The sequence below is a fragment of the Myotis daubentonii genome, chromosome 12, assembly GCF_963259705.1.
Source record: "Myotis daubentonii chromosome 12, mMyoDau2.1, whole genome shotgun sequence".
Taxonomy (NCBI): Eukaryota; Metazoa; Chordata; class Mammalia; order Chiroptera; family Vespertilionidae; genus Myotis; species Myotis daubentonii.
In genome coordinates this window covers 61060902-61079516 of record NC_081851.1, presented here as the reverse complement: position 1 = coordinate 61079516, position 18615 = coordinate 61060902, and the positions used below count along the sequence as shown (strand labels likewise).

The window sequence follows — 18615 nt, the reverse complement described above, 5'->3', positions numbered from 1 at the left end:
ATAGCTCAGAATGGATGCCCTATACAACCCCACCACAACCATTCCTCTTCAGCAGTATTCTCCAGAGACTGAAAGAGCCCTATTTAATAACCATCATCATTCCAAAGAATTTTCTACCTCATCTCTTTAAGTAAACTTGTGCTTTAAAATTTATACACACACACACACACACACACACACACAAACACTCTAAATAAATTAGGGCATGAAATTGACAGAGTATTGTATACTAGGCTTTAAAAATATATAAAGTTCTTCTAGGGCATAAAACGTATTTTTATTTATATAATTTTACAATAAGATAAATTTTATAAAGGAAGGAAAACCTGAAAACTCATACTGAGAAAAGTATGTGTCAACACTACTACAGTAGACTTCTTTGTCCTTCATTTATTCTTTCACAGATTTTTCTAGCCTGCTTTGCCGAACATTAATCAATTTTAACCTTCAGCTGACACCCATGACACAGTTATCTATTCCACACTCCACTACAGACTTGCGGTTAGAATTCTTTTGTAACCTCCATTATGCAAAGCACAGTGGGCTCCTAATAAGTGTTTCGTTACTGCAGGGTCAGAATTATCCAAACGACCACTGTTAACATTTACACTGTCAAAGAAACTAAGACAAATTATCAAGCAACACACTCACTAAACTGTCAGTCCGTAGTAAGATTTTCATTCTATACACCACACTTACTGTTTTGATATAGCATATTGTTTCAATGTCTTCTGCCATAAAGGCTACTATAGAAACTTCAACAAACACAAACGTAATAAATTCCTGGAGTTCAAAAAACAACCACAAGGAATAAGCTAAAATTCACAGCTAAGAATGGTCATCAAGCATGTAGGCAATTTGAAAATATTTCAGACAATAGGCAATACCAGGGACTTTTCTATGATAAAGTAATTTCCACTTTCTATTCCAAATAGCACTGGACTTCAACTTTAAACCACAAAATAGGAGTCAATAAAAACTAAAAAATATTTAAAACCACAGAACTTATAACCAGTTAATCTTATCAACAGCAATTCTCAACATCTACTCACAAGAACAATAGCCTGAGAGCTCTCTTTCCTGAGGAAGAAGATTATTCTAGGCTGCATAATCTTAAACTTACCAACATAGCAAACATTAAAACCAAAGAATTTTCTTTTTTTAAAAAAACTAAAGAAGTTTTAAAAGAGAAGTTAAATAAAACTAATTTAAAGCCAAAATACCAACTGTAAAACTAAAATAATTAAAGATCTAACCAGAAACATGTTTCCTTTTCAATAAATACACTTCTTCCTGCCTTTCTTACTCAAAATTCCTCTTTGTTCTTAATTGCTAGAATAAAAATACAGTTTACTGAGCAATAATACTTCTTTTTGGTCCTCTAACAAAACCAGAGCCCATTACTAATCAAAACCAAGACAAAACAAAACAAGGTATAATGGTAAAAAATTAAAAATTAAAAAAAAACTTTCGAATCCCCAAATAGTAACTCTCAATTATCTCAAGAATTATATAACATATCAATATTCTAAAAAAAAAAAAAAAGCCGAAACCGGTTTGGCTCAGTGGATAGAGCGTCGGCCTGCGGACTGAAAGGTCCCAGGTTCGATTCCGGTCAAGGGCATGTACCTGGGTTGCGGGCACATCCCCAGTAGGAGATGTGCAGGAGGCCGCTGATCGATGTTCCTCTCTCATCGATGTTTCTAACTCTCTATCTCTCTCCCTTCCTCTCTGTAAAAACTCAATAAAATATATTAAAAAAAGAAAAGAAAAGAAAAAGAACAGGTTTCTTTAAAAAAAAAAAAATGATTTTGGACAACTCCTTGGGAATACATTCTAAGGGACCAATCCCATATAAACCAAGTCAAATGAGCAGGAAACATAGAAACAAGAAATGTGCCATTCGTCAGAAATGCAAAAATGCTAACAGTTCGTCTGTACTACCTTCCTTCTGCCTTGACAAACTTACCATAGCCATCATGTCTAAACGAAGAAGGGTGTTCTCCCAAAATGGCTTGTCTCTGGCGACCCTTTCCTCTATCTGACACAAAAGTAGAAACATGGTTTTAACAATTTTGATCTAAGTACTTAACAGAGTTCTCACATGGGAAAACCCATTCAAAACATCCATTACAATTCATAATAAAAGAAATATCATTCCTGGTTAACTTTAAACATCCATTATATCCATTTTAAATACAAACACCAAAAGTTTAAGAAAGTACTTCTATCTAACAAACTCCACTTAACTTGAAAATATCTTTTTGGCAGATGCCAAATACAATCACACTTTCAAAATTAAGAAGAATGGATACTTTGCAGAAAGTGAATGTACACAATGCTAGAGTTTGACACTGTACAGAAGTTTTTACCAATACATGTCTTTAAAACAAGCTTTAAGTGCAGTACTTTTGAAAGACAGTACCTGAATCATACTATTAGCTTCAACAGCAACACATTTTCAAAGTGGGCTTCTTTCAAGAAGTTCAGCATAAGCCAACAACAACCTGTATTACATGGTTTCACAATCAGTAAACACAGAGTATTTTGTATGTATATACACATATTTACAAACACCTACAGACTTCAGAGCTGGAAATTTGCACATCACTGGCCCAGATTATAGCATGGACTGGTCATTGTGTATAGATCTTAACACCAGGCAGGACTATGAGCACCCCCCAACGTTTAAATATGCCAAGATAAAGCTAACCAAGGGGGCTACATTATTGGATGAGAATACTACAATACTCCTGAAGTATAATTTTTATTTTAGCTACATCTTCAGGGAAGGCATGCCAATGTTCCCAAATCTAATTTGAGGTGTCAATAAAAAGTAAGTTTCTAAAATAGCACTTCCTATGGTTGGTTAGTAAATTTTAAAATTCATTGTACAATACTTTTAGAAAATTTGCTGATCAAATTATTGTGCCGGTAAGATTTGTTTAAATGTATCTTAAGAGTCTGGTCATTCTAATCTTTGAAAATTCAAAGAGAGAGAGGCTCTTTATATCATCATAGTCAACTAAACAAATGAGATTTATGGGAGATGAGAAATACTTTAATTTTCACCTCAGTCTAGAGAAATATCATTTTAATTACCTATTCCAAGTTATCACAAGCATTGATAGGGAACTAAGGTCATTTAGTTCAATTTTTATTCAGTGTGTAAATTTTCTTTACATCATCCCAATCAATTGGGACCATCTAGCCCAGGGGTGGAGAACATCTGGCCCTCGGGCCACATACGGCCCTCAAAATCATTTGGTCTGCCTCTGCCAAAGCATTAGGCGTGAGTTAATGAAATGTTTGACCAAATATAGCAGGCTAATTTTTACGCTGATAATTCTGTATGGCCCACGAATGTTATAAATATCCAAATGGCCCTTGGCAGAGAAAAGGTTCCCTACTCCTGACTAGCCTCTGCTTACCCAAACCAGTAACAAGATACGCACTACTTTCCCTTACATTTTCAGGAACCTAAGTCATCAGGAAATTAATTTTTGTATTATATAGAAATTGGTCCTCTATCCATATTCTATCCCATTTGGGGCCTCAGATTCATTCTGTCTCCAAAAACCCTTCCAAGTGCTTCAAAGCTATGATCCTCCCACTCCATTTCCCCAAAGTCATTTCTTCTCCAGACTAAACATTCATAGTTCCCTTTTTTCATTAAATCATCATCATTTAAGTCTCACTCCTCTTGAATCAATCCAATCTGCTAATACATTGTGCTAATGTGCCTCTATTTAAGCATGCCACCAACACTAAATACAAATCTAATCTAGAAATTTTCAACCAATATCAGCTTGTTTTCAGGGCTCCATTTTATTGAGATAGTTAATAGTGTGCTATAAAGGAAAGAGCAGTGGATTGAGAATCAGATCCCCACTTAACCACTAACTTGCAGTATAATCACAGAAACAATCTTCATTCATAAAATGAAGGAGTTAGGATAGGTATAATCTCCAAGTTATCTTTCAGCCAAACATCCTCATTATTAATCATTCTCTTTATTTGAAGCATTCACTACCTAATATAAGGTCACAAAAAATAGAAGAAGTGTGCAGAAGAGTCATACACTGAACACACCAGTCTATAAACAGTGTTTGTAACCTTTCTTGGTTTCATCAGAAATCTGATGGAAGCTGTGGGCCTTCTCCCCCAAAAGATACATATATAGACAAGTTTTGCTTAACATTTCAGAAGGGATTCTCTGGAGTCCAGGCTAAGAATTCTTTACACTGAAATGTAATTTAGGCTGGAAAGGACTTTAAAAATGAGGTTATATTTATAAAAGCGCTTTGTTTTGGTAGAAAAGTTATACTTCAATATCAACTTGAATAGAAGCTAGTCACTACAAAAAAAACTGCTATCGTCTTGCCAGACCACAAAAATTCTTTTCCCTTGAAAGCATAAACAACTAAAATTCTGTTTGACTTCCTTTAATTATACTTCACTATTTAAATATCTACCTTACACATTTCTAAACTTTTCTGACTGCAATTCAGAAAAGTTAATGTAAAATTAATGAAAAATTAATGTAAGCTGGCTTTGTATAAACTTTTGACCTTTTAAAAGAATAGATGTTAACACTATCAAAATAAGAAGCATCTCTATAAATGTTTTAAGAGACATTAAGAAAAATGTAACCAAAATCACTATTTCAACCAAGTAAAACAACAAACCCTAAGTGTTCAAGAACTGACTATAATTTGCCAGAAGTGAGAGATTTCTCATCAACCACTTGTTCTGCTGTTTGAGTACTAAGATTTTGTTTTCCAATACTGTATTCAACTGCACCAAGCCTGTACCAAGCGGATTTCTGTGAGTAGTGAAAAATGTGGGGGTCCAGCCAAAGCTGCATTACAAAACAAATCTTTTTGTAACCCCATACATAAGGCAAGATAATTTCCTGAAAATTGAGAATTAAAGGGGCCAATCATCCAAAAGTCCTAAATATTTAGAGTCCAAGGACCACTGCATTGTATTTTTTCTTTGGGCAAGAGTACATACTCTATCATAGAGTCCCTACTGCCCAAGATGTTTTGGATGCCATAAAAATTTTTCCTTGTTTATTAAATGTACAGACATACTCATCTTGGTGAGTTTTCCCAACATATGGTTCAAATGCTGATATTGTAGTTGAGATGTAGCCAATATTGCAGCCCCCTTGTTTTTACAAGATCCACATTGTAGTCTGTATATTCCAAAATTGCCACACACTTAGTTGAACAAGTTTACCAGTAAAATCTATGCTCATGAAATCTAGCATTTGTAGATTATAGGTGAAAATGTATCTCAAATGAACTGCTCTTATATTCAGATTTATCAAGTTTAAAATATATTTTTCTACCTTGAACAGACATGTTACTTTCACCTACATTTGAAATGTCAAAATTTCTAGTTACACAAATTAACATGAGTGATAACTTTAAATTGTTACAAAAAGTAACAACTTATAAACAGCCACTTTACAAAAATCAAACCACACAGAAAATTGTCTTTTACATATCATGCACGTTTTCATTATATGATTCTATTCAATGACCACACTGGAGGGGAAAAAACTTAAGTGCAGCAAGTGTGCACCTTTCTAATCCTTTTATCGTTAATATCTGTGTGGATTGGTTGAGCATTATCAATTCCCAAGACCTGTAGATAAACTGGCCCTGGTATTTGCCAATTAACAATTTGAATCTAAGCTGCAAACAGTTACAGTAATGGGCATTAATATTTACAACATTGTAGGTAACGTCTAGTATCCGTTAGTGTAAAATCTTAAATTCTACAACTGAAACCTTAAGGGAAATCAGACCAATATATACATACAACTTGAACACATGGGCACAGTCTATCATGGTGTTCATCCCATGCAAGTCTGAAGTACTGTTAAGTGTCCTCCTTTAAAAACTTGGGTGATGGTGCATGCAGTATGCAGTCAAGGTGAATTGCAAGTCTGAGTTTTTCAGAGGGCTTTTTGCTGATGCCGATGTTGTGCATGATGAAGTGTAGAGTCAGCCTGCTGGAGTCCTCTATCCTTCTTAATGCCTCGTCCAGCTTGGGGGGAAAGTCCTTTCCATAGAGAAGCAGTGTGCAAGTTTGAAGTTTGTAAGGAATATTCTGAATCAGTTTCCTCTCCTCCAAAGAGAGAGAGCTGCTTGGAGAAATGCAAGTCCTTGAACTGCGGGCGTGCTTGTATGTGTGGGCTCCTTTGTTGAACTAAATATAAATAACTCAGTACATACCAGTAGGGGGCACTAATGTTCAAGGTTATTTTCCAGCATTACATGGCCTTTTGCAACAAAAGCATTCACCAACATTTTCATTTGAATGAACTAGCTCATCTCAGGAAAAAGGAATCTAACTTCATGTAAAATTTTTCAGCAGATGTAATTACATTCTAAAATGCATAAAATACTTACCTCGTCTTCCCAAATATGGTTTAGTGTAGTCCCAACTGTCATTGTCATTCCTAATAACATTTAGACGAGTTGGCTGTTAAGATTAAAAAGAAAGTTCAAATTTAATATATAATACCAAAGCATAAATATTTCTTTGGTGAAGTGTTGAAAAAAATATTTACCCTTGCATATTCAATCTTTAGTGTGCAACATCCAGCATATATATCTGCTCCATTGAGTGCTGCTTTAGCTTTCTGGGCACAAAGGACTGATTCAAACATAAGCTCTATTAAGGAAATCTGGTTTAAGATGTCCAATATTTAATCATTATCCAATCCCTAGAAAAGGACTTAAAAAATTAGAAATAACTCTTTCACTTCTAGAAATGTTTTACCAAATAAAATTTCTAGATGAATTTTAGTAGGAGAATTTAATTTTAATATCAAAGGTACCATTGCAGGGTACATAAGGGTTTAAGAACTATGTTGTACACCTGAAACTAGTATAACATTGTATGCCAACTGTAGTTTAAAAATAAATTTTAAATTTTAAAAAAAAGGATCAATGATATTAAAAGTAACATAATACAACCTACCTATCTACATATAAATCCTTCTAAGTTATCAGAAGTACTTTTTAAAATGGAGAGAAGGGAAAGGGGCATGGTCACATTCCCTAGCAAAAGAGAACTCGCTATCTCGAAACAGGCAATATTTTACTCTTAACATTACAAAGAACCAAAATAATACAAAACAAACATTTAATTTTTATATATTTCTGAAAAGGCAGGGTTTTATAATCATGTAACTATCTTCATTTTATTGTTTTTTAAAATTACGTGTCTATAATTTTTTAAAATCTGTAATTCTTTCCAAAAAATAAAATCAAATCACAAAAATGTTAAGGAAAAAAAAAAAATCCTCTCCAGAAGCACCATGAAAGAGTTTGCTATAAAGCCCTAACCTTTCTCTATGCATACGTTAGGGTTTTTTGTTTTTTTTAAATATTTTTAAATGGGATTGTACTTTATGTACTATTTTACAACTTGCTCTTTTTATTCAACATATAACAAATTTAACAAAAAAAAAATAGTTCTTACATAAACTATGACCATCTAAGATTCAATAAAGAAAGGTAAGAAAGGTTCTATTGATTCTAAAATTTTGGTATTTCCAAACGACCTATTTTAAGAAGAGCTTCAGAAAAGTTCATTCAAGATAAATTTTAAAAAGGTAAAAGTGTATATATTATCAGTTATTTTTTCCCCACTAAAAAGGCAAAGCACTGGATTATTTCATGGTAGCAAGCAAAATTCCCTATGGGTGTGGAAGTTTCATTTTTTAAATCTAAGAAAAAGAGATTGAGAGGGAATAAACACCATTTGCCTAGAAATGATTACATAGGAAAAAATAAGGTCTATGTTACACAGCATTCACACATATCAATAAAAAAATTATAAATAAAGGATATTCAACCATTGCTTGTATCCCATTTCTCTTGAATATAACAATACGTTGCACTTTTCCAACAGGGTTGCATACAGTATATAAAACATCCTAAGAAGGAAAGGAAAAGATTTCTTCACATTTTGTACTTGGAAAAACATTAAAGCTATACACTGATTTCCTTTACTTAAAAAACTAACAAGGGTGGAGACAGGCTGGGAGACAACAATGGGGGGGAAAAGGGGGACATATGTAATACTTTCAACAATAAAGAATTTTTTAAAACTATCAAGATATCACTTCTATTAATTACTAATTAAACTTTAAAAATTGTTATACTTTAATAAATCTAAAGTTACTTCCTCACCTATACAATATACCCGCACATTAGCGAAGTTCCAATGAAACACATTTGAACTTGACCTATTTGATCTCTAAATGAATCCTCAATTTTTATTTTCTAAATAGGTGACTAAAATGCTGGCTATACACAATTAATACCAAAACTGTAATCAATTAACTTATTTTTTCCAAATATCACCAAGAAATGTTTCATATTACAATACTGAATTACAGTAATAAATACTTATTAAGTGGTAGAATAGCTCAGTATCCATTTTTCAAGGAACAATGGCTATTCAGAAAAGACACAGGGAAGATTATTTATACAGTGTTAGATGGCATTGAACAAGATGCCTGAATCATCTAAGAGAGAACTTAAACACCTTCTTAGGAATAATTCTTCAACTTTCAAGAATTACCATTAGGTTCTAGGGATACAACAATAAACAAATCAGAGTACTTGTACTAGATTACGTTATATTCTTTTTTCCAAAACACCAAATACTGCAAATATATTAGCACTGTCTATTAAGCCTATAAATATTATAAAGATAAATGTCTAATTAAAATTAAAGCATAAAATACGATTTAAATTTATGTCCCAATATCATATACCCTTACTAGAAATGGTACAAATTAAAGAAATAAGGCCGTTTTTTAACAGGCTTATCAAAAAGCCTTATAATAATGGCATATGCATCTTACAATATACTATGGGAGTCTGTCATTACCTAGTAGATGCTTGTGAAACATGTGCTGGCATGAATGAGAGAGAGAATTCTCAGATCATTTCCAAGTCTGTAGAATTTCTTATTAGAAACAGTTAACACTGATGCTTTAATGTTCTTACCTAATAATGACAACTGTGCTTCTGACCTTTTTAGCACCAGTGCTCACCATTTCTTTGTTCATTAAGCTTAATAGTCAAAATTAATTTAATAATTCTAAAGACAACCACTATTTTTAAATATTTAGATGGCAGTAAAGAAAACTATGTTAGTCGTTCTAACGGAAAAGTCCAAATCACTTTTGATTTAGTTTGGCATATTAAAAATCCATACCACTGTAATTGGATAAAGAGGATTCTGAATTGATAATAGAAGAACTTTGTTGCCTCCTGATGGATCATCAGTATTTCCTGGCCGAGTGATCCTTTTGCTTGTAGAATAGTTGAAAAAAGCCTGTTGACCAGCAATGTACACAGGTTCATCCGCAGCAAATGTCACACATTCTTTGGCACTATCTATGTTCTCAAATTCCACGAGAGCCTGCCGTTTAAATGGCATCATCATCACATAGCTGGAAAGAGATTGGGAGGGAATACCCAAATACAGTAAGTTCAATTAACATTATTTGTTTTCAATCAAGTAAAAGCAGCCTTTAATAAATTACTATCTATTGATTTTTCCAAATAACTGCACACACTTATAACTGACTATACTTTCACTTATCTTACTAAAAACAGAGAACAGATAAAAAACAATGGCAAACTGACCAAATTTCTTCCCTAAATCTCACCCAAAGTATTTTTAAATATTAAAGAATGTGAAAAGATATTTATTAGAATATCACACATATTTTAAGAATACACTTAAACTGTCTGGCACATAATTTTTTTTTAAATCTTTAAAAAGCATTAATATGAGGAAGATTGAAAGACCAAAGAGAGAAAAAAATAACCAAAATGGCTAAGGGACATAGTGGGTTCTTTCAACTTACAGCTCAAGACATGTTTACTAAATTTTAAATGAAAACAGGGAGAGGCAGAAGATTTACTATACAAATTAGATCTCAAAAGTTCTGTTACAAAATTTTAAATTGATCACTATCTAGCATCCTCTCCTTTAATGGGAGTGGGGAAGGGAGAAAGAGAGACTCAGCATATATTTTTAAATATTCTTTTGATTATAATACACAAATACACTATAAAATAAAGACAAATAAAAAATATAGCAATTTTATTATCCTGACATAATCATTCTTAACATCTTGTTATAGTTTCTCTTAAACTTCCTTCCTATGCATTTAACTTTCAGGTATAAACTTAGCAAATATTGAACTTGATGATTCACCCTTTTAGTATGAGCAGTTTCTGTATAATCTTTATAATTATACATCACAAAATAAACAAACAAATAGGAAAAGGTTCTATAAATACATTTTGAAGCAAAACACCTGCTTTTCACTGGAGACTATTTGAGGTTCCTTCAGCTTCAATAGCAGTTACTTATTCAATATCATTTCATACAATTGAAACTCCTATTATTCATATTTATGTCAATTAAGCTCTTAATTATACACTAATTTGTTCCAATTATTTCACGACTTTTCTATCCACATAACTACCAATCTTGAGGGCAGAACAATGTACTATGCACATTAACTGAATAACATCCATATATGGAACACTTTACCATGGACAAAGTACCAAACAGTACAGAGTCTAAAAAAGAACAGGCGCCCTAACTGGTTTTGCTCAGTGGATAGAGCATCGGCCTGTAGACTGAAGGGTCTCAGGTTCAATTCCGGTCAAGGGCATATACCTTGGTTGTGGGCACACCCCCAGTAGGGGGTGTGCAGGAGGCAGCTGATTGAGGTTTCTCTCTCTTTGATGTTTCTAATTCTCTATCCCTCTTCCTTCCACTCTGTAAAAAAATCAATAAAATATATTTAAAAATAAATAAATAAATAAAAAAGAACAGGCTACCCAAAAGTAATCAAATTACTGACCAACTTAAACACATAGGTCTACTTCTTTAATCCCAACATTCAGGTCATGGTCATAAATAACATAAAAGTTTCCATCTATATTTTCCCGTCAACATGTTTTTCCCACATAGCTTTAGTATTTCTTGGCTATAAGAAAATAACTTTAAAAGCCCTAAATATATAAGAACAGAAGAAAAATAAACCAGAAATAACCATCTCTTTATAACTCCATGGGACAATGCACCACTTAGAAGGTCCTTATAGTGAATGGAGTTAGTCTGGTGCCAACACCCAAGCCTAAAAAAGGTCAAAGGAGTCTGCTTCAATACATAACTCTCCAGACAGACTATCTTCCAAGATCTACTCTATATGACTAAGAAGTGATATGGTAATCTTAGTAATAATTCAATAAATGGGCTTTCTTACACCCATGTGAATTCCCAATTTGTACCTCCAAGGATAAACATTATGTGTGTTAGTGATTTCTGAGGTATGTAAGTTGAGGATAATAGGTTTGCCAAGTTATCTACCTCTCAATGAAGTCACCAAAGAAATTAATAAAAAAGATGTCATGATAGAAGTTATCACCTAAAACTACTACTCCTTTGAAGCAATTATTCCTTTCTGTTGGATATCTCTAATCACTCCCTCACTATCTATTTATGTATTATCCTTCAATACTCAAAAACGCCATATAAATATTTATAAAATTGAAGCAACCAAGCCATCTCAGCAAATATATTGAAATGTCTCTCCTGTTTATATATTTTGACTTAGTCTGTGTCACTGAGGCCTACAACAAAACTCCAAACATATTCATCAAGGAAAAAAATAATAAAAATCAACTCTACATTATCCATGCTAAGAAGAGAGCAATAACCAAACATACTCCAAAAATAATTTAGGAAGAATTTTTAAGTGTCTACTTTTGGTAGCAGTTTCACTTTTCTAATTATGTTTTCACTTAAGTCAATATTCATAAGCACACACCAGCTGTGTGACTATGGAAGACAAGCTAGGATAAAACACTGACTGCTCATGACCTGCAAAAGAACTCACCACAACATGTAACTAAGCAAATAATGCCTACCTTTCATCTACACACTTTTAGTTGCCAGTTCCTAAATATTCCAAAATAATATTTTAATCAGTATTTAAGCCCTGGCCAATGATGCTAAGTGGTCAGAGCATCAACGCTCGCACCAAAGGGTCTTGGGCTCGATTCCTGGTCAAGGGCACAAACCTGGGTTGCAGGTTTCATTCCTGGCTCTTGTCAGGGTGCGTGTGGGAGGCAACCAATTGATGTGTCTCTTTCACATCAATGTTGCTTTCTCTCTCCTCCTCCCCCTCCCTTCCTCCCTTCCACTCTCTCTAAAAAGATTGGTGGGGGGAAAAAGAAAGGAAAAAAAAGATTAAAAAAAGACAAAGATTGGTGGAAAAAATATCCTTGGGTGAGGATTTTTTTTAAAAAATCAGTATTTATGTAATCAACTCATTGGTTTAAAGCAGTGTTTAAGAAGGAAGGAATCATGGACTCATCTGAAAATCAGATGAAAGAAGCAATAATCAATTTTACATATACAACCTAGTTGGGAAATAAGAGGTGATCTGATCAAGGCCACAAAAATACATCCATGCAACATCCCGTAAAGGTTAAAAACAAGATTCCAAAGAAAGTCAGTGATAACGTCAAGGCAGTAGCAACCCAGCTGCTGGCTCTCCCATACTGTTTTCAATCTGCACGAAGTCCCGATTGTCCTTACCATATTGTCCCAAATTTTTCCAGAGCCTCCACGAGGTCCGCTTCCACCACAGATTCACAGAGTCCTCGAACATGGACAACGGGTGAAACAGAAACTTTATGATGACTTCCACCTGCCTCCTAGCAAGAGAAAATAATTTGTAATTAAAAACTTAAAAAACCCAAATTATACCTCTTAGTACATTCAACTTTGTCTTAAAAAACAAACATTTTTTTTTTTAAGTTGCGGTGAAGCCCTAGGGGAGGGAGCATGGTGGAGAGGGTCAATGGGAGGGTTTGAAAAAGGGGGACTTGTGTAATACTTTCAATAAAGACAAATTAAAAAAAAACACACACACATTTGCAAAAGGACCTAAAAGTAAAATCACCAATGAAATGTCTGGCATGAATATTTTTATTTCTTAGAAGGGAACATTCTTTCTCAATAAGAAGTAAAAATTAAGTTATTTAATAACTTACTTCAACTTCAAGAAACTCTCAGAAAAAAACTTCAGCAGATAACACAGAGAATGCTAAGATTGAAAATATTTTATATTCATAATTTCATAATTTTACTCCCATAAAGTCAAATTCTCAAGTAGTCCAAATGAACAAAAAGTCCCAATTTAAAACTTTTCTTTAATATAAAGATTATATACTTTATTTTTTCTGTAATATAGATTTATATAATCTTTTGTCCTTATTTTTAATTGGTTACCTAATCCCACTACAACTTGAAGTTACTCAGCAGTACACGTGACAACTTAAGTTTATACAAAGTACCATCTTTGTTGAACAAGGAGTTCTCAGAATCACCAGCCTTCGGGGCTTCTATGGAATACTCTGCATCTTTTAGTATGCCCAGCAGGAAGTTTTAAAATGTAAGTATATGGTCTTAAAACTTATTTTAAAAGGGACTATGTAAGAGAGTTATTTTTTAAATTAAAATAGTTCTCATTTACTTATTCAAGTTTTATTAAGACAAAGATTTATATTTACAGGTAGCCGCTGGGCACCTCTCTTGCATCACTTCAGAAATTATTTCCATATACAATTCACTCATATATATATATATATATATACAGGTATATATATGGATATATAGTACAGAGATAGCCCAAACATCTATTAAATGAAAGGTTTCTTTGTCCTCCAAACAGATTAATCTAAAAGTACTATAAAACTTAAGAATCATTTAAAGAAAATTAAATCCCTTTATGGCTCTTTTCAAAGACTTGCCAATTTTTTTCATTATAAAGACTAGAAAAATAGACTTATGCCCTGCCAATCAAATATTATGTCAGAGTTAAAAAAAAAAAAAAGAACTGATTTAAATATGTAAAGTAACCATGGGACAATGCTATATGATTGGTACAGCCAACAAACAATTTCAGTCCTTTGCAAGTATTAATTCAATCCTTGAAATTGCTTTTGAATTGCTTAGTCTTTTCTAAGCTATCAAGGACAAACTTGAGTAACACCAATCTTAAGTGCTAATTTTGACAACTGGAGGTTGAAGACCAAGTTCTATTAAATAATAGAGATGGGAAGCTTCCATGTAAGAGGAATAAACAGGACGCATTAACATCTCTTCATACAGAACAGCAGCAATTTAACTGTAAATTCACAAAGGCCAGGCACAACGTCCTTACGCTTTTTGTTTTCCCAACATCCCCATGCACAACATTTGGTCAGGAGCCACTCAACTGTCTCTTCCGGCCTATGATAGGATTAAGAAAGACCAACTCAAATTCAGTAATTCATCACCCAACCAGACACACAGACCCACTGCCAAGTGATTATCTATTCTAGCCTCTCCTAAAATGACAGGAAACACACTACCTGGAGAGACAACCCCTTATACTTCAGAAAAAGTCTTCATAATATTGCATCCATTTCTGTCTCCGTGTAGTGTCCTATCCAAAATGGCTTCTGAGTCAGATCAGCTTTTGAATCTTTGGACACTTATTGGCTCAGTGACCTTAGCCTAGTTACTTAATTTTTCTCAGTTTGACTTAAAAAAAAAAAAAAAAAAGAACAGTATCCTCACCATGTAAGATGTTGGCACTCTTACCCTTATCTATATTTCCCTTTTCTACATGAGAGCCTTCAATTACTTATAATGGTTAAATCACACCGCTAAGTTTACCCTGCAGGATAAATGTCCCTCCAGTTTCTTCTATCATTCCTCTTATGATGTGATTTTTTAAAAATATATTTTTATTTTATTTCTGAGAGGAGAGGAGAGGGAGAGATAGAAACATCAATGAGAATCCTTGATCAGCTGCCTCCTGCTGGGATGGAGCCCACAACCCGGGCATGTGCCCTCACTGGGAATCAAACAGTGACCCCCTGGTTCATAGGTTGATGCTAACCACTGAGCCACGCTGGACGGGCTTAAGATGTGATTTTTAAGTGCCCTCTCCATTCTGGCAATCTTTCTCTGGATACTTAAGAATTTCTCAATGTAGTGTCAAGAAAGGAGTACAGCATTTCCAGATATTCAAGATTATCCCTTCTCTGACTTTAAAGACTTTATATAGACCAAGAACAAACGAGTTTTAAGGGGCAGCTGCAAATATTTTTTAACTCATACTATGCTTAGAGTTTATATTTTTTCTTAAACAATCACATCTCTTTACTTGGTCTTTTTCTTTTTTAAAAAGAAACAATACAGCAGGTCCAAAATATGAGAACTGCTTTAATTTTCCTATCCAAAGTTTTTAGGTATATTTGATCACCTAAAAATTAAAAAGAAAAGCCATGTGATTCAAATTGCTTTTTAAAAATAACCTTTTTTTTTCCTCATGTACTACAAATCCTTTGGTTTTGCCTACCCGGAGTCCCCACCACCACCCCCTTCTGGTAAAACACACCAAAAAGAAAAAAACTTCTTCCAATCCACATTATTATATTGATATTCTCAATCAGTCATGCCTCCCCAACTTCAGAAATAGCACAATGATTAGTTGTGGGAATGAAGTAAGAGATTAAAAAAAAAAGTTGATGGGAGGAGACAAACATGGGCATTGGGGAAAAGAGAATGTTCTCTGGATTTGCTAGTTACAAGAGAGAGCTGAAACAGGGAAAGAGACAGAATCGAGTCTCTATGACATCATCTAAATCCCTGAGTCCAGCCATGCCTGAAAGTAGCGCCACAACTTGGCTTTCCCAGTTATATGGGCCAATAAATTCCCTACCCCTGACCTCTTTTTGTTTTGCTTAAGTTCATCCCAGTTGCTGTGTCTGTAACTGCGAGCTTTGAAAGTTACATTCAATTTCACAGAGGAAAAAGGAAAGCACTGATGATGTAATTTCACTGACTTGCCAGTATTCTATCACTGATAACTGCACCTGCCACATACATGGTAGGGGCTCAAGCATTTCTTAATGAGTTAAGAGATCACAGTGATCATAATCCAACCATCTCGTGTGATCGGTAGCAAACTGAGTTCCAAAGCCAAGGCACATGCCTTGCTTGGGCTGCCGCTTCTATGAACAGCTCTTTTCACTTTGTACTACCACGAAGACATAAAGCCAAAAGATAGTAATACCTACTGCTTTTCATTTCTTTCCCAAAACTAGGCCTGAAAGTCATTTACTGTAGCAGTTTATCTGAAGATTTTACTGCTCCAGGGCACACATCTTTGAATGTTTTATTCCACACAGTGTAGTTACTATGCTCACTGACACGGTCTCTAAGCTTTTCCTGTGGGAGCTAAGCTAACGAAGTGACTTCATCCATCTCCCATCCCATATTCACCCAGTAAATCACCATAATATGCCTATCATCACTGTAATTTAGATCATTAAAGTGTATTAATGTATCTTAAATTCAAACTAGATTCTCTACATAATATATATTCCTTTCTTTGGAAACCCTAGGATTTACATTTTTATCTTGGCATTTTGCCATCTTGCAAATCTATCTAATAAAAAGTAAGGAATAAATGTTCATCTCATCAGCAAACAAACCACTTGAACAATCTTTAATTTCCTGTTACTCACTAGCAGAACAGAGTAAAAGGGGGAGGGGAGGGCAAAAACAAGGGGGAAAAAGACAAAAAAGAAACAATGAAAAATAAAATCACCATTAAGACGTGTTAAATGTTTACAGAACATCTAAGTCATTAAGATAGCTTATGCACCAAAAGGGGGCAAAAACCATTCCTTGGCTCATTTCCTTCAAGTCTCCATCCAACCGAAGCTGAGTTACCATTTGCTACGGATAAAACCGTGTTCACCTTCCTTATGCCTCCAGTGATGTTTGATGAGAGAAAACAAGAATCCAGGAGCGTGTGTCTAATGAGGTACAAACGGTCAATGAAGAAGGGAGGTGGTTTTAAGATTTGTTTTACTTGAAAGTAATGGGATGTCCTAACATCCACCGATGCATTTTTTTTTTTAACCGAAGAGCTAAAAACTGTACTCGGCAATAATCATAACACTGGGCAGAGCCGAGCCTGCACGCCATACCTGCCAAGAGCCAACATGTTTGATTGAAACCTTCAGGGGAACGAGGGTGCGAGCGCCAGAGCCGACCTCGCCATTTGGACGGACTCTCCTCCGGCCCCGGGCGCGCAGACGCCACGCGACCCCGCGACCGTGACCGGCGCGCGGATGCTGCGGGCGGAGGGGCTGCAAAGACCGAGGGGGTCGTCCGGCCGCCGGCCCGCAGCCGGGAGAGTTCAACTAACAAAGAGCTCCGCGCGCACCGAGGCCCCCTCCCCGAGCGGAAGCAACGCCTCCCCGCCGCCCCTCCCGGACCCTCTCCAAGTTCAGGGCCGGCAGCCGCCTCGCGCCCGGGCCTGCGGCCAGGCCGGGGCCGCGATCGGGAGGCGGAAAACGGGGAAGGCCAGTCCTAAAAGCCCCCGAAGGAGCGAGCCGGCGCCTCGGTCATCGCAGCGGCGAAGGGAAACAGCGCGCAGGAGGCCCAGAGCCCGTCCCCGCCACCGGGCCCTGCTTCCCGGGGAGCCGCCAGGCACGGCGGGCGGACGGGGCGCCGCGCTTTGTTACCGGCTGCGAGAAGCTCCGGCCGCCGCCATCGCCCCCGCCCCGGGGCGTCGCTTCCCGGCGGTTCTCGCCTTCCTCGGCCGAGTAGTCGATCTCCCCCTCCTCGGTCTTGAGGCGCTTGGCCTGGCTCTCGTACTCCCGATCCTCCTCGTACGTCTCCCGGGGGGAGGAAGAGGAGGAGGACATGGCGACGGCCGGAGGGACCGGCGGGCAGGCGGGCGGGGGTGGCGGCGTGGTGCGGGCCTCGGGCCGCCGGTCAGTCCCCGCGCGGGCAGCGCGTCTGCGGCCGGGTGTGCGCGGCCGGGCCGTCCACTGGGGCGGCGCGCCCAGGAGCCGGTGGCTACGGAGAGCGCCCGGGGAGGAGGCTCCCGAGCGGCCGCTCCCTTGTGTTAAGGAGCCAACATTCGGCCTCACCCCGCTCCGCCGTCTCCGTCCCACCCCGAGGGAGCGAATCTAAGGATGGGACGCGACCGTGGCTTCCGGTCTTCCCTCCTCCCCGGATCCGCTGCCCGCCGCCCAGGCTCAGCCTCCGCCCCCGCCCCCGCCTCCGCCTGCGCTGTCGCCGCGCAGGATGGAATCCAGCCGCAGCCCGCGGGAAGCGCCCCCCACAACCTTTGTCTCCTTCCCTATTGGCAGGTGGAAAAGCCGACCAGGCTTCCCATTGGCTACACGGACTGTTCGTCAAAAGCCCCCACGGCCCGCCCTCGCCTTCCCGGTTCCTTCCCAACTCGACCCGGGCCGGGGAGTCCTGACCGCGCAACGCTCGCCGCGCGCCTGCTGGGAGCGGTTGCAGCCACCGGGCGGTTGGCGCTGTTAGGCTTAACCTGAGGCTGCACGGGCGGGGAGGCGAACAAAGGTGTTCGGGCTGCGGGTGTTAACCGCCCTCATTTAAATGCTTGTATTTGTCATGTGAAAAAGAAGGAAAAACCACTAGACTTCCTGCAGATCTGCCTCACACGGC

The 18615-nt window shown here is 37.1% G+C and overlaps 1 protein-coding gene across 3 annotated transcripts in view; it reads right to left on the bottom strand.

Annotated features, from left to right (window-relative positions):
- Positions 1-18176, bottom strand: part of HNRNPLL (heterogeneous nuclear ribonucleoprotein L like) — a 29891-nt gene extending 11715 nt beyond the window's left edge. The window contains exons 1-7 of one of the 3 annotated variants that reach the window (XM_059660070.1): positions 17658-18175; positions 12664-12782; positions 9253-9490; positions 7880-7960; positions 6587-6688; positions 6426-6498; positions 1970-2041 (exon numbers count right to left, since the gene is read on the bottom strand). In XM_059660070.1, coding sequence (XP_059516053.1) covers positions 1970-2041; positions 6426-6498; positions 6587-6688; positions 7880-7960; positions 9253-9490; positions 12664-12782; positions 17658-17840 — 868 coding nt within the window. In that variant the 5' untranslated portion in view covers positions 17841-18175. Of the gene's footprint in view, positions 1-1969; positions 2042-6425; positions 6499-6586; positions 6689-7874; positions 7961-9252; positions 9491-12663; positions 12783-17657 lie in introns of all 3 variants that reach the window. The other 2 variants (XM_059660071.1, XM_059660072.1) reach the window with 2 other exon arrangements.
- Between the last annotated feature and the right edge of the window lie 439 nt (positions 18177-18615).